Genomic DNA, 17,239 nt, shown 5'->3' with positions numbered 1-17,239 from the left:
TATACCTTTTTAACAGCATTTCTCTGCACATCTTCTGGCTTAGGGCCTTGGCCAGGTAAGAGCTGGTCTAAGGGGTTGAGGCTTCATCCCACCCAAAGCTCTCCAGGCCCTGATCCAGGAATCCCAGAAAAAAAACTGTTTCTCTTTGAAACGAGAGTCCCATAGACTTTAATATTGTTTGTTGTTCACCAAACATCCGAACAACCAAAGTTCGCCCATCCCTACTGTAAATGTGTCAAACGTAAAAGTGCTTGTTGCATTTTAGATGGTTTACTTCCATTCCTCACAAATGCACTTCATTTGTTTAATCCATTTATAAATGATCTTGCAGGTTCATGGCAACAAATGACTTGATGACGGAACTTCAAAAGGACTCTATTAAGTTGGATGATGATAGTGAAAGGAAAGTGGTAAAGATGATTTTAAAACTATTAGAAGACAAGAATGGGGAAGTTCAGAATTTAGCTGTGAAATGGTAAGTTTTACATTTTAAACCAGTATTGCTAATTAACCACCCTCCAACTGATTCTGTATCCTCCACTTAATTGGAAATGTCACTTAAAACCCCTTTACCATCTCCACCTATCAATTTTTAACTGACCGCTGTCCATCCTGGTGCTTAGACCCCTTTCACATTGGGGTGTTTTTAAGGCGCTTTTAGGCTAAAAATAGCGCTTGAAAAACACCTCCCCTGCAGTCTGTGTGAAAGCCCAAGTCCTTTCGCGCTGGGGCGATGCGCTGGCATGAAGTTAAAGTCCTGCAAGCAGGAGGTATGTATGTATGTATGTATGTATGTTGCACGAATGGGTTTTTTGGTGCCGAAACCGATACCGAAAATGAAAAATACACTAGGCCGAAAACCGATACCGAAACAGCACCGATACCGAAAATGACTGTTTTTAAAGACTGGGGACATGGTACAGGAGGTGGTCAGAGACTGGCGACATGGTACAGGAGGTGGTCAGAGACTGGCGACATGGTACAGGAGGTGGTCAGAGACTGGCGACATGGTACAGGAGGTGGTCAGAGACTGGCGACATGGTACAGGAGGTGGTCAGAGACTGGCGACATGGTACAGGAGGTGGTCAGAGACTGGCGACATGATAAAAGAGATAAGTGCAGCCAGCGATGCCCCCCACTGATGCAGCCTGCGATGCCCCTCTGCAGTGAAGAGAGCCGACTGGTTGAATAGAGCGCCGGGAACATCACAGCTTTAATTTCAATAGCTGTGTGTTCCCCGTCGCGCGCCGTCACACACAGCCCCTCCCCCTTGTCCAGGCACTTTGATAGACAGATCACCCGTCCAATCTGGACAGGTGATCTGTCTATCTAGGTTCCCCGGACAAGGGGGAGGGGCTGTGTGTGACGGCGTGCGACGGGGAACACACAGCTATTGAAATTAAAGCTGTGATGTTCCCGGCGCTCTATTCAACCAGACGGCTCTCTTCACTGCAGAAGGGCATCGCAGGCTGCATCAGTCCTGCGCTATTCTCCCCCATCATGGGCGGCACCAGGGGCAGGGCGGAGTTCCGCCCCCAGGCCCCGCCCCATTTTCGGCTCAATTATCGGCCGTTTTTTCCTTTCGGCAAATTGCCGAAAAGGGCATTTTCGGCCGATATGTTTCGGCGGCCGAAATTTCGGTGCATATATATATATATATATATAGCAGCCTTACTGCGATTCCTTCTAGACCCTGTTCTACCATTGAGACTGCTGCTTATTATCTGGATGTTATGTCAGCTGACTGAGTTCTCACTTGATTTTTATTATTTTTTTTTTTCGCTACTTTCCCAAAAGCTTATGTATAAACAGCAGTAGTTGGGCACTTGAAGAGGAGAGGTCTTTAAGATGGCATTAGGAAGGGGGGGGGGGGGGGGGACTGTGGCTGTGTTGGCAAATTAACTTTTCTTGAAGTGGTCAAATTCCTTGCAGGTTCAAATTGAAAGTAAATAAAAATAGGATGACAAGTGTTGCACGTAGGCAATTAACCACTTTCAGACCGGACCATTTTGCTGGTAAATGACCAGAGGTCTTTTTACACTTTGGCACTGCGCTGCTTTAACTGGTAATTGCGCGGTCATGCAATGTTGTACCCAAACAAAATTTGCGTCCTTTTCTTCCCACAAATAGAGCTTTCTTTTGATGGTATTTGATTGCCTCTGCGATTTTTATTTTTTGCGATATAAACGTAAAAAGACCGCAAATTTTGAAAAAAAATGATATTTTCTACTTTTTGTTATTAGAAAAATCCAATAAACTCAATTTTAGTCATACATTTAGGCCAAAATGTATTCAGCCACATGTCTTTGGTAAAAAAAAAGTCAATAATTGTATATTTATTGGTTTGCGCAAAAGTTGTCACATCTACAAACTAAGGTACGTTTTCTGGAATTTACGCAGCTTTTAGTTTACGACTGCCTATCTCATTTCTTGAGGTGCTAAAATGGCAGGGCAGTACAAAACCCCCCCAAATGACCCCATTTTGGAAAGTAGACCCCCTAAGGAAATTGATAAGAGGCATGTTGAGCCCATTGAATATTTTATTTTTTTGCCTCAAGCGATTGAATAATGACAAAAAAAAAATTTTTTTTTTTTTTTTACACAAAGTTGTCACTAAATGATATATTGCTCACACATGCTATGGGCGTATGTGAAATGACACCCCAAAATAAATTCTGCTGCTTCTCCTGAGTACGGGGATACCACATATGTGGGACTTTTTGGGAGCCTAGCCGCGTACGGGGCCCCGAAAACCAAGCACCGCCTTCAGGCTTTCTAAGGGCGTAAATTTTTGAGTTCACTTCTCACTACCTATTACAGTTTTGAAGGCCATAAAATGCCAAGATGGCACAAAACCCCCACAAATGACCCCATTTTAGAAAGTAGACACCCCAAGCTATTTGCTGAGAGGCATGTTGAGTTCATGGAATATTTTATATTTTGCCACAAGTTGCGGGAAAATTACAAACTTTTTTTTTTTTTTTTTTTTTTTCACAAAGTTGTCACTAAATGATATATTGCTCACACATGCCATGGGCATATGTGAAATGACACCCCAAAATAAATTCTGCTGCTTCTCCTGAGTACGGGGATACCACATATGTGGGACTTTTTGGGAGCCTAGCCGCGTACGGGGCCCCGAAAACCAAGCACCGCCTTCAGGCTTTCTAAGGGCGTAAATATTTGACTTCACTCCTCACTACCTATTACAGTTTTGAAGGCCAATAAAATGCCAAGATGGCACAAAACCCCCACAAATGACCCCATTTTAGAAAGTAGACACCCCAAGCTATTTGCTGAGAGGCATGTTGAGTCCATGGAATATTTTATATTTTGCCACAAGTTGCGGGAAAATTACAAACTTTTTTTTTTTTTTTTTTTTTTTCACAAAGTTGTCACTAAATGATATATTGCTCACGCATGCCATGGGCATATGTGAAATGACACCCCAAAATAAATTCTGCTGCTTCTCCTGAGTACGGGGATACCACATATGTGGGACTTTTTGGGAGCCTAGCCGCGTACGGGGCCCCGAAAACCAAGCACCGCCTTCAGGCTTTCTAAGGGCGTTACAGTTTTGAAGGCCATAAAATGCCAAGATGGCACAAACCCCCCCCAAATGACCCCATTTTGGAAAGTAGACACCCCTAAATTTAGGGGTACACTAGTGAGACTAGGTAATAAATGGCGGGTGCCCTGAAACTATAAAAAAATAACTAACCAACCAGCGTCACCTGTAACAGTTATATGGTGATCACTGGTGAAAGGGTTAACTAGGGGGCAATCAGGGGGCTTTATGCGGTAGTATATGGGGGTCCCTGGCGCTATAAAAAGCTGCGGCGAACCTAAATACCTACTTGCCTAACTAGCGTCACCTGTGACACTAATACAGCGATCAGAAAAACGATCGCTTATTAGGCTGGGTTCACACTGGAGCGATGCGGGAACGCCACGAATGCGCGGCGGGTTCCCGCATCGCATGCCTCCCGGCGGCAGTTCACACTGCCCTATGCGAACTGCTGGGAGTGTCAGTGAAATGTTACTGACACCCCCAGATCAGTTCGCATATCGCAGTGCGATCTGCAAACTCGGATCGCATGGTGTGAACACCCATGCGATCCGATTCTGCTGCGGGCCAAAAAAAGGGTCCCGTGCGAATTTGCGGCGGGTGCGGCGGGTGTGGCGGGTGCGGCGAATGGCTGAACTCGAATCGCACAGAGATCGGATGTGATTTGCACTGCAGTGCGAATCACATCCGTTCTCAAACCGCTGCAATCTGAACCCAGCCTTAGTGACACTGGCGACGGGGGGTGATCACGGGGTTAAACCTTTATTGGGGGGGTTAGGGGGGTACCTTAGAACTAAAGGGGGCTAACCCTAACTGCCCTAACAGTTATTAGTCACAAATGACACCCGCCGGGTGATCAGGGGGTTAAACCTTTATTAGGTAATAAATGGCGGGTGCCCTGAAACTATAAAAAAATAACTAACCAACCAGCGTCACCTGTAACAGTTATATGGTGATCACTGGTGAAAGGGTTAACTAGGGGGCAATCAGGGGGCTTTATGCGGTAGTATATGGGGGTCCCTGGCGCTATAAAAAGCTGCGGCGAACCTAAATACCTACCTGCCTAACTAGCGTCACCTGGGACACTAATACGGCGATCAGAAAAATGATCGCTTATTAGGCTGGGTTCACACTGGAGCGATGCGGAAACGCCGCGAATCCGCGGCGGGTTCCCGCATCGCATGCCTCCCGGCGGCAGTTCACACTGCCCTATGCGAACTGCTGGGAGTGTCAGTGAAATGTTACTGACACCCCCAGATCAGTTCGCATATCGCAGTGCGATCTGCAAACTCGGATCGCATGGTGTGAACACCCATGCGATCCGATTCTGCTGCGGGCCAAAAAAAGGGTCCCGTGCGAATTTGCGGCGGGTGCGGCGGGTGTGGCGGGTGCGGCGGGTGCGGCGAATGGCTGAACTCGAATCGCACAGAGATCGGATGTGATTTGCACTGCAGTGCGGTGCGAATCACATTCGTTCTCATAAACCGCTGCAATGTGAACCCAGCCTTAGTGACACTGGCGACGGGGGGTGATCACGGGGTTAAACCTTTATTGGGGGGGTTAGGGGGGTACATTAGAACTAAAGGGGGCTAACTCTAACTGCCCTAACAGTTATTACAGTCACAAATGACACCAATGCAAAAAAAAAAAAAAAAAAAAAAAAATGACATTGGTGTCACTGTGACTGGGGGGCAGGGGTAATTGGGGGGGTGATCGGGGGGTAAAGGGGGGGTGTGAGTGTGCCTGGCATGTTCTACTGTGTGTGGGATGTGTTGGTGCAACTCACTGATCCGCTCTCCTCCGTGTCGGAACGAAAAATACCGACACGGAGGAGAGAATACATCACTTCCTCTCCTGTGTTTACATTACAGGAGAGGAAGTGATGTCACCGGGGATTTCTATTCGTCGGGAGCGATCGCGAGGGGGTGGCCATGAATGAATGGCCGTCCCCTCGTCCGGGATCGCTCCCGAACGAAAACCGACCGCCGCAGGCACCGGGCGGGGGCCCGATCGGGCCCCCGACCCGCGGGAGGCAAATCACGTACATGTACGTGCTTATGCCTGCCCGTGCCATTCTGCCGACGTACATCGGCGTTAGGCGGTCGGCAAGTGGTTAAATGCCTTGATTTTTCCATGCTTTTACCTGTAATTTATCATTGATTGCAAAGTCTTCTCAAGAAGTGTATATACATACTTGAATGTTAATAGCTAGGTCACAGTTTCATTTTAGGGAGTTTAGGATTAGAGATCCACTAATATTTCTCAAATCCTGGGAAGTTTTGCCTTTTATGTTCACATTGACCTCACACAAGGCTGCACAGTAATGATTGGTGGGTGGAGGTATATAGAAGCAGGAGTCAATGTAAATGCAACAGTAATGCAATGAAACTGAAATGGCATTTGGAAGGAACTGTGATGCGGCCTTGAACCCTGATGAAGGGTGAATGATGATACTCAAACATGTTAGCTGTTAGGGCTAGTTTACACTTGCTTCAAAACATGATTTTGGACATGCTTTGTTAAAGCTCTGTGAATGCCAGTCAAAGCTCCTATCACTAAATATAATTGGCTTTCAGTCCTGTTTACAACTGCTTTTGCTTGGTGCTTCGGTGGGGCTTCAAGCGAGCTTTGTCATAGACTTCTATGGAGGCTTTGAAGCACCAATGAAGCTACACGGGGTATAATTCTTGAAACAAAGCCAAAGCTGGTGCAAACAGGACTATAAGCTAACCATTTTATATAGTGACGGGAGCTTTGACTAGCGTTCAGAGAGCTTTAACAAGGCCTGTCCGCCGCCTTGTTGAAGCCGAAGCAAGTGGAAATGAGCCCTTACCATGACCCCCGCGTGTAGCAAATAAAAATTAACTGAACTTGATAAGACTAAAGCTCTCGTTCTTTAAACATGTTTATGCACCAGTACTATGGTAACTGCAAGCTTGTAGAAATCTGCCTTTTACTCTTAATGTTAAAAGTGCGTTTTGGGTTTGGGTCTAGTGCTCTGCAAACCATTCAGCAGAGCATGCTGACTCTTATTTAACAGCAGCTATGACAATAGACTCCATTTACTGAACTCTGACTTATGTATTATTTACCATAAGTGTTATTTACATCCATGTGACTCAGTTTCAGTCCTCTTTGGCCCTTATTGTTAAAATTAAACAGTAGCCATTTATACTTAAGGATTTTAACCTAATGTCTAGCATAGACAATGTAAGCTTTACTACAAAATTCAACAGGATATGTTGCTGTGCCCTGCATGTATGCTCACCCACCAGCTTAAAATTGGTGTATATTTGTTCCTTTGTGTAAATTTCTAACAGTACTGATTTGTTTTTACATAAAGCCTTGGTCCTCTAGTAAGTAAAGTAAAGGAGTATCAAGTTGAGACCATTGTCGACACACTCTGTACAAATATGTTGTCTGACAAGGAGCAGCTACGTGATATATCTAGTATTGGGTTGAAGACTGTAATTGGAGAGCTTCCCCCTGCATCCAGTGGTGAGTTACATCTTTAAACTTTTGTCTTGCTGTATAAAATAGTGATCAGCAATATGTTTGTATAATTGACTTTAGAAAGCTTAAGTGGAATTCCTGCCTAATTTTTAACTATTCTTAAAAATGCCCCCAACCCCCTGCTGCTACATATTTTGCCTCCTTTATTTAAAAAAGATTTGTATACCTAAAGTGATTGTTATAAGTATGCTGTATTTACTGTTGTTTAATTGCACATAGCAGGGCGGTCCCTATCCCATTTTTTTTTTTTTTTTTTTGCAGTCCCCTGCCGGTTTTGTCTCTACCTCCCTTTCATGTGCCCTCATGACAAGCTGCTTGCTGTGGGGGCACTTGAGTGGGCTTGATCCCAAGCCGGGGGCTATATGCATCTGTAGACATGCACAACAAGGCTCTGCCCAACCCTGTTACTTCCTCACAAGGTTTGATTGACGGCAGAAGAAGCCAATGGCTCCAGCTGCTGCCTGAGTACTTTGAGGAGTGAGAGCAGCATTGCTGCTCTCAGGCACAGCTCTTAATCAAGAAAATACTCTAGTAAGTGGGGGGGGGGGTCTTTTCTTTTCTTTTCTTTATTATTATTTTTTTTAAACCTTAATGCAGAAAATGCATTAAGGTAAAGAACCTTACCACCACTAACTTTTTTTTAAACCCGTCCGGTCGTGTGATCCCACAGCTTCCCTGCGTCAGAGTGGCCAACTGCAGGGGAGAAAAGGGAACGCCTACAATGGCTGGGGCATGGAAGCCTGTGGGTGACATCACTGCTCCTGAAAATCCCTACCATTAATCGCTTCCTGACACAGGGGAGGGACTAAGTCAGAGCTGCAGGATCTTGTGAGCAAAGCAGACTGAAAAAAGGTAAGTATACAGATTTATTTATGTTTATAGAGTACGTAGCAGGTGGAGGGAGTGGACATTTTTTAAGAATATTTATGGTTGTTATGCAGGAATCCCACTTTAAGCATTTAAGCTGTAGTCTAGATTTTTAATAAAAAAAACAAACAAAAAAAAAACTGATAGCCTGCAGGGTATTTACAGCATCATTTGTCCCCTAAGTTTAGGGAAATGTTGATATTTTATATCTCTTCCTAAGGATCCTTTTAGGGTGTGCCAGATGTGATCTATTGTAGTAATTTAGCACCTTTTTGTATGCAAAAAACATATTAAATATTATATTCTCATGCCAGTTGGTTGTATATGAAATTATGGATAAATTATGTAAGACTGTTATTAGCTTTTTGTTATCTACATAGTTTTGGATCAGATCCTAAAAGCTGTACTTAACCATTAAAAAAATTGTCAATTTGCTTAGATGTCTAAAATCTAGCTTTTTAGAACCTATCTTATCTCTTTTTATTTTACAGGGTCTGCTTTGGCAGCAAATGTTTGCAAAAAAATTACAGGGCGTTTGACAAGTGCTATTGCAAAACAAGAGGATGTTTCTGTCCAATTGGAAGCCTTGGACATTATGGCTGATATGCTCAGCAGGTAACAACCATAGCCTTGAAGATGTGTTTCTAAAACGATCTACATAAATTGGCTGTATTTAGTGGATTGAAAGACATGTTTGTATTGCTACTTATTGAGTAAAGTTGAGCAAGGAGCAATGGTTTTAAGTGTGTTTGGGCTTTAAGAGTCATGTTTTAAGGGATTCATCAAAGTAACAGCATTTGCATTCTATGAAACATCATAATAAAAATGAGGGGGGAAGAGGTTGTTCAAACAGACAGTTTGTGTGCGTTTGTACTTGTTTAATATGTTTAATTATTTTAAAAGTCAAAACTTTACCCTACTCATTATTACAAATTATTACTTTTGACAATTGTTAATAGTGAGGTGCATATAATTACAGAAGATGATTTCTTTTTTTTATTTTTTTTTTAAGAAAATTATATGTACGTATTTCTAAAGAAATGTGCTTTTAATATTATGGTCTGGAAAGCATTGCACCCATTATCAGATGTGCAATGTCAGACCTCTGCCGACAAGTCCATACCGCCTGACAGTTTGAAAGCTGCAGGGCTTGTAAATGAACTAAAAGGGTGCATGTAAGCGTCCTCAGTTCATTCAGAATGACAAGCCATCTCTGGCTTTGCCCAGGAGAGCGCCCGCTGCACAGCAGAGAACTCTATTGCATGGCACGAGAGCCAGCACAGGGATTTGTGTGTGGAACAGTGATCTGTCATCTCTCCTGGTTAGTCCCATCCCCACACAGTTATAACAGTGAGGGGATGCACAGTTAACCCCTTGATCGCCCTCTAGTGTTAAGCCCTTCCCTGCCAGTGACATTTTATACAGTAATCGATGCATATTTATAGCACTGATCGCTCTATAATTATCAATGGTCCCAAAAACATGTCAATTGTCCGATCTGTCCGCCGCAATACTGCAAAAAATGGCAGATCACCGCCATTACTAGTAAAAAATTAAAATGCCAGCAAAAAAGTAAAAAAAAAAAAATTTTTTTTTCTAAAATTGTTGCTCTTTTTTTTGATAGCGCAAAAAAAAGAGGTGAAAAAATACCACCAAAAGAAAGCTGTATTTGTGGAAAAAAGACGCAAATTTAGTTGAGTACGGCATTGCATGACCGTGCAATTGTCAGTTAAAGCGACGCAGTGCCAAATTGTAAAAAAGTGCTGTGGTCAGGAATGGGGTAAAATCTTCTGGGGCTGAATTGGTAAAAGCTTGATTAAAACTTGTTAGGTGTATTTTTTATTTTAGTGAAGGATTGATTGATTGATTAATTCTACCCTAACCTGTGTGTGTTTTTTGTTTTTTACCCTTCTTCCAGGCAAGGTGGATTGCTTGTTAATTTCCACCCATCAATTTTGAGTTGTTTACTTCCACAGTTGACGAGCCCAAGACTTGCTGTAAGAAAAAGAACCATTATTGCTCTTGGGCATCTGGTTATGAGTTGTGGCAACATTGTGTTCATTGACCTCATTGAACACCTATTGACAGAGCTTTCTAAAAATGACTCCATGTCTACCACCAGGACATATATCCAGTGCATTGCTGCTATCAGTAGGCAAGCAGGCCACAGAATAGGTAAGTGCAGGACTAGCTAACCAACCAAAAATGTTGAATGGGTAAGGTTTTATTGATGACAGAAGAGACTGAGGAAAAAGTTCTACATATTTTTGCATGAAGGTAAATAATGAAGTAAGTGTTTCAGCTCTGAGGGGCCTTAATCGTAGCTATGAATAAGGCTGGGTTCACACTACTGCGAATTGAATGTGGTTTTCCCTGCATTCAATTCACATGTCAGGGTATGTGTGAACGGCTGTTTCAGGTCTGAATTAGGACTGAAATCGGACCTGAAACTGTGAACGGGGACACACCAGACCCCTGCTGTGAGCCGCTCCGTGCTTCAGTGTGAACCCAGCCTTAAGACTCCTTTTGGTTTAAATGCATAGGAAGACTATTTGAAGTTTGTAAGATATTTGCCCATTTGTGGAACTGGGTTCGAAATTCTCCATTTGCTTTGCCTCTTTGGAAGGTTGTTAAATCTCTGTACAAGTAGGCAGTGATTATTTTTTTTGATTGGCTAATGTACAAAAATCATATAATTTTCACTATGTGTCTGCTATTAAAGTGTTTGGTAAAGTCACTGTGACTTTACATGTATCCTCTCTGGAGTATGCTTCCATAAAAAATTTTTTATTTTTTTTATAAATGAAAGGACTAAATACCTCCTAAGCCCTTGTACACACGGTCGGACATTCCGACGGAAAATGTCCGATCGGACCGTGTTGTCGGATAATCCGACCGTGTGTGGGCGTCATCGGACTTTTTCCATCGGAATGTCCGACCAACAAAGTTTGAGAGCTGGATATAAAAAATTTCCGACAACATGATCCGATCGGACTTTGTCGGTCCGATCATGTGTAGAGAATTCTGATCTGACAAAGTGCCATGCATGCTCAGATCAAATTTCTAGACCAAAGCTATTGGCTACTAGCCTGAACGTAGTACCGTCGTAACTAAATAATGTCATCACGTTCCGAACGATCGGATCTTCCGACAACTTTGTCCGACCGTGTGTATGCAACACCAGTTTCGGACAAAATCAGACAGATTTTGTTGTCAGAATGTCCGACCGTGTGTACAAGGGCTAACGCTGCAGCTGTGCGGTCACGTGACCCCCCTCCGCTGGTCTATGGAAAGAAGAGAAAGGGGCCAAAATTTCCCTGTGACGTCAGCTGGCCAGCACGGGATCGCATGACTGCACAGCGGCCGTGTGGGATGAGGCATTTAGCCTTTTCATTTTAAGAAATCACATACACTATTGTTGATGGCAGCCTGCCCTGGAGAGGGTACACGTATCTATATCTATACTGCACCTGGATAGCCATGGGAGGGGAGCTGCTCTCACGCTGACGGGGAGAAACTTTAAGAGCAGCAGGATGACGGAAGCACGTAACCTGACCACACTAATCGTGTATCAGCAGCCATGATTACCTGATTACCATGGTCAGCACAAGCAGGGGGACTCTGGAACTGGCAGGATCAACCTGGTATTTTACAAGATGGGAAGGGAAAAATTACATAGTAGCACAAGCACTTTTTTGGGGGGTTACATCCACTTTAACCCAAAGTAGCCAAGTTTGGTAAGAGTTTGTTGGGACCTTGCACATTGGCAGTCAAAGTGTAAGCCAAGCTAAAAATAGTTTTTTGTTTTGTATAGACTAGGAAAGAACCTGTAAAGTGTTAAAATCTTATCTGTGAAGATTTCCAATACTTTCAGTGTTTGTGGTCTATCCAGACAGAAGATGTTTGAAATTTGCATCAGGTACAAAGAAAAACATCAGCAGGCTGGTTAGAGGTGCACAGATGTCACACAGTGCATCACTCTGAATAAGCAACTGCTGCATTGTTTTCTAATCTTGCTTTTTTTTTTTTTTTTTTTCATTTTAGGTGAATATTTGGAGAAAATAATTCCCCTTGTAGTAAAATTTTGTAATATTGATGATGATGAGCTGAGAGAGTATTGCATTCAAGCATTTGAATCTTTTGTAAGACGGTAAGAATTAATGGCTTCTGTTCATTATTTTAAAACGTAATAAATGATTTGATCGTAAAGCGATAATGTCTGTAATTCTAATAACTTAACTATGCAAAGTTCAGCTCGACCATTCACATTTATGACCTTTTTAGGCTAATTAGGCAAATTAAAACTGTGATTGAGATTTTCTCTTGAACTTAAAAAAAAATAGAATTATTATTTTTTTTTATTTTTTTTGCTTTAAGTGGGTTGTTAGTCCTGCATTAATAAGCCATAGTGGTGGATTTTCCCTATAGTTAAATCAATATCAATATCGATAGAGGTTGCCTTTGGGTGCATTGCAGTGTAAGGTAGGGGTCCCCGATTGAATATTTCTCACTAATTAGTGGGTGATGAGAGTTGCCTGCTAAAATTGCTACATTCATTGTGCCTGGTTTGGCTAATGCGAGTTTGTGTTGGATATATAGCAATAGCTCTCTAACCTTTTTTAGAGGGCAAAGTTAGGCCTGGTTTACACCTATGCTTGTTGCAGTTTGCGTTTTTTTTTTTTTTTTTCAATACACATTTTTGATCGATTTATAGTCTATGAAACCAAAAACTATAAAAAGGTCCCTGGCCCTTTCCATAAATGGCACAGATATTAACATGACCCATAGGAAACCATGTTAAATGGACTGTAGTGTGTTTCTGCAAAACTAACAATGCATAGGTGTGAACCAGGCCTTATGCAGTACTGAATATATGACCTGTATAATTGGTTTGGCGTTTGTACATGCACCTGTTCACATTAAAAAGCACGCTTCCAGCCCAAGGACATCATATGATGCCCTGGACTTTGTGTAGGGATATCTGAATGATGCCTGCAGTTGCAGGCATCATTCAAATATCTTTTTTGGCCAGCAATTCTGTTTTCCATAAGAACAGTCATAGCGGCAGTTTAGCTGCTTGATCGTTCTTACAGGCGGGACGGGACATCTTGTATATCAGATCTCTCCATAAAGTGGACCTATCGCGCACTATTCCCTTTACAGGGTATGTTTACATTCCTTGGAATAGGAATAAAAGTGATGATAAACAATGTAAAGAGAAAAGAGTAAAATGAAAGTTACATAAAAAAAAAATGTAAAGTGCCCCGCGTGCTCATGCAGAGAAGTGAACTCCTATGTAAAGTGCGTTCAAATCACGCCAGTTATCACCGCTTGCATTGGAGCAGGAGCAACAATTCTAGACCTCATCTTTAACTCTAAACTGGTAACCAGTAAAAAAAAAAAATGTAAAGCGTCACCTATGGAGATTTTTTTTTTTTTTTTTTAAAGTACCAGACTTTGGAGCCGTTCCAAGTGTGTGCGCAATTTTAAAGCATGACATGCTAGGTATCCCGTTGCTCGCGTTACATCATATTTCACGTTATACAAAAACATTGGGCTAACGGTTTGTTGCAACAATCGCTATTTTAATCCCCCGGAGTCTCTGCTAAAAAAAAACATATATAATGTTTGGGGGTTCTGCGTAATTTTCTAGCAAAAAAAGATTTTTACATGTAGGAGAGGAGTGCCAGAATAGACCAGATATGGAAGTGGTTAAAAACATTTGTTAAAATGTCCTATTTATAAAAGTTTTTAACAGAATTATTGTGAAATGTTTTTGTACAGATGCCCAAAGGAAGTGTATCCACATGTATCAACCATTATTAACATCTGTCTTAAATATTTAACCTATGATCCAAATTACAACTATGATGATGAGGAGGATGATGAAAATGCTATGGATGCAGATGGAGCAGATGACGATGATCAAGGTTTCCTTTTATTTATTAAGCACATTTTTTTTTTTTTTTTTTTTTATTTTTTTTTTTGTGTAGAATTACAAAATACGTTTTTGGATTTAATATATTTTTCTTAACTTTGTTACTATATATGATCTTGTTTTAATACAAACCCAGTTGCAAAAATGTTGGGGCACTGTAAAATCTACATAAAAACAAAATGCAACGATTTACAAATCTCGTAAAAACTCATATTATTCACAATAGAAAATAGAAAACATATACAATTTTAAACTGAGAAACTGTACCATTTTAAAGCGGGGTTCCACCCTAAAGTGGAACTTCCGCTCATTAGAACCCTCCCCTCCTCCGGAGTAACAGTTGGCACCTTTTCAGGGGGGAGGGGGTGCACATACCTGTCTAAGACTGGTATTTGCACCCACTTCCAGGCATAGACTCCCACGGGAGTCTATGCCTCTTCCTGTCGTGGCGCGCTGAGACACACAGGGTCCCAGAGACAGTGCGGGCCATTCCTATTGCGCATGCGCAGTATGGAACTGGGAAGCGAAGCCGCAACGCTTCACTTCCTGATTCCCTCACTTAGAATGGCGGCAGCAGCTGAGAGCCGAGCGATCGATCGGCCTCGGCTGCCGACATTGCTGGATCCTGGGACAGGTAAGTGTCCATTTATTAAAAGTCAGCAGCTGCAGTATTTGTAGCTGCTGCCTTTTAATATATTTTTTTTTTTTTTTTTTACAGTGAAATCCCTCTTTAAGAAACCCCTAAAGGTAATATTTACAGTGATTCCAACAAAACCTCTCAAAGTTTGGACAGGAACATGTTTACCACAGTGTAGCATCCCCTCTTCTTTTAACACTGTAAACATCTGCAAACTGAGACCAGTTTCTGGGGTTTTGGGAAAGGAATGTTTTGTTCTTGCCTGAAAAATGTTCAAACGGCTCTACAGTCCTGGGTTGTCTGCCATATTTTTTGTTTCAGAATGCACCAAATATTTTCAATTGGCGAAAGTTCTGGACTGCAGGCAGGCCAGTAAAGCACCTGGCTGCACTAAAGCAATGCCGTTGTCATAGATGCGTTATGCAAATTAGCATTGTCCACCTGAAATATGCAAGGCCTCCCCCCAAAAAGACATCTGGATGGAAGCATGCGCTGCCTAAAAAAACTGGATATATCTTCCAGCATTGGGGATACCTTTTCCGATGTGCAAGCTGCCCATTCCATATGCACTAATACGTCCCCATACCATCAGAGATGCAGGCTTTTGAACTGAGTGCAGATAAGCCGAAACGTCCCTCTCCTCTTTAGTTTGAAGGACAATGCGCTCATGGTTGCCAAAAGAATGTGAGATTTCGATTCATCTGACCACAGAATAGTTTTCCACTTTGGACCAGAGCTCATTTAAAATCCTCTTTTGCAGAGACAACAGCGGCTTCTCTGGATTGTCTTCAGATGTGGCTTCTTTTTTGCATGATAGAACTTTACCTTGCGTTTATGGATGGCATGGCAAACTGTGTTCAGACTGTGGTGTTTGGAAGTATTCCTGAGTCCATGCAGTGATGTTCATCACAGAATCATGCCTTTTTTTTTTTTTTTTTTTTTTTAATGCAGTGCTGTATGAGGGACCTGAGATCACAGGCATCCAATATTGCATTTTTGACCTGAACACAGTTTTCCAGATTCAGGAAATCTTTGATATGTACTGTAGATGATTTAACAGTGTTGAAATTTTATGTTGAACATTAAATTTGAAATAATTTGACAATTTTTATATCCAGTTTTTCAAAGATTGGTGAACATCTACTAATCTTTATTTGTGAGACATTCTGACTCTTAAGATGCTCTTTATACCCAAGCATGTTACTGAACTGTTGCCAATTAACCCTAATTGGTTGCAAAATATTCTTCCAGCTTTTGCTTATTGGTACCACTTACTTTGCTAACTTTTGTAGGATGTTTTGCTGCCATCAATTTCAAAATTACCTGATTTTTATTTATTTTTTCCTTTTTAAAATGGTGCATTTTCTTAGAGAACATATCAAATGTTTAAACTAGTCTGTTGTGAATAATATGAGTTCATGAGATTTGCAAATCATTGCATTGTTTTTTTATGTAAATTTTACACAGCGTCCCAACTTTTTTGGAATTGGGGGTTGTAAAAGAAAAACATTGCAAGATATCTCCATGGTCTTTGGATGATCAGTTTTCAGGCATCTTTAACCGCTTCCGGACCAGTTGGCGCAGTTATACTGTGGCAGGTTGGCTCCCTTGCACAGGCTGTCATGGCTGTATGTCGGCTCTTTAACCACTTCCCCACCAGCGCACGACGATGTACGTCGACAGAATGGCACGGGCAGGCATATTGGCGTACAGGTACGTCCAATATTCGATGCCGCCCTGCCATCGGGAGCGCGCCGGCGGCGGCGTGCTCCCGCGCTGGTCGGGACCCCCGTGAGTCCGGTCGCGGGACCCGCGGACTCGATCGCCGCGGGCATCCCCGCGATCGTCTCACGGAGCGGCCGAATAGAGCAAATGCTGTGTAAACAACATTTGTCTATTCTGCCTAGCAACTAGTGACGCTGATCTCTGCTCCATGTGATTGGAGCAGAGATCAGTGTACACTAAATGAAAGCCCAACCCCCCCACAGTTAGTAACACTCCCCTAGGAACACTTAACCCCTACACTGCCACCCACTGGTTAACCCTTTCACTGCCAGTGTCATTTACACAGGAATCAGTGCATTTATATAGCAGTGATTACTGTATAAATGACAATGGTCCCAAAAATGTCCGATGTGTCCGCCATAATGTCGCAGTCACAATAAAAATCGCTGATCGCCGCCATTAGTAGTAAAAAAAATAATAATAAAAAAATTATTAATAAAAATGCTATAAAACTATCCCCATTTTTCGCTTATTGCGATTTTTTTTTTTTTTTTTTTACCAAATATATGTAGAAGAATACGTATCGGCCTAAACTGAGGGAAAAAAATGTTTTTTTATATATTTTTGGGGGGATATTTATTATAACAAAAAGTAAAAAATAATGCGTTTTTTTCAAAATTGTCGCTCTATTTTTGTTTATAGCGCAAAAAATAAAAACCGCAGGGGTGATCAAATACCACCAAAAGAAAGCTCTATTTGTGGGAAAAAAAGGACGTCAATTTTGTTTGGGAGCCACGTCGCACGACCGCGCAATTGTCAGTTAAAGCGACACAGTGCCGAATCGCAAAAAGTGGTCTGGTCTTTGACCAGCAAATTGGTCCGGTCTGAAAGTGGTTAAGACGACTCCTGTGGTGCGCACCCGAAGCGTGTCCCTGGAGCCAATGCGATGACCGTCAGGCACCTGCTACATTACAGAACAAGGATGTGTGTG

General features: G+C 42.2%; 1 protein-coding gene across 1 annotated transcript in view; it reads left to right on the top strand.

The window, feature by feature from the left end:
- CAND1 (cullin associated and neddylation dissociated 1) overlaps positions 1 to 17,239 on the top strand; it is a 58,057-nt gene that overhangs the window by 21,789 nt on the left and 19,029 nt on the right. Inside the window, exons 2-7 of the mRNA XM_077469480.1 lie at positions 332 to 475; positions 6,912 to 7,066; positions 8,440 to 8,563; positions 9,867 to 10,123; positions 11,993 to 12,098; positions 13,733 to 13,878. Of these exons, the coding sequence (XP_077325606.1) occupies positions 332 to 475; positions 6,912 to 7,066; positions 8,440 to 8,563; positions 9,867 to 10,123; positions 11,993 to 12,098; positions 13,733 to 13,878 (932 nt within the window). The remainder of the gene's footprint in view (positions 1 to 331; positions 476 to 6,911; positions 7,067 to 8,439; positions 8,564 to 9,866; positions 10,124 to 11,992; positions 12,099 to 13,732; positions 13,879 to 17,239) is intronic.

Source organism: Lithobates pipiens, unplaced genomic scaffold (genome assembly GCF_037356315.1).
Source record: "Lithobates pipiens isolate NorthernLeopardFrog02 unplaced genomic scaffold, aLitPip1_a1.2 Scaffold_8, whole genome shotgun sequence".
Taxonomy (NCBI): domain Eukaryota; kingdom Metazoa; phylum Chordata; class Amphibia; order Anura; family Ranidae; genus Lithobates; species Lithobates pipiens.
The sequence above is the reverse complement of the archived record's forward strand: the minus strand, read 5'-3'. Positions and strand labels throughout refer to the sequence as shown.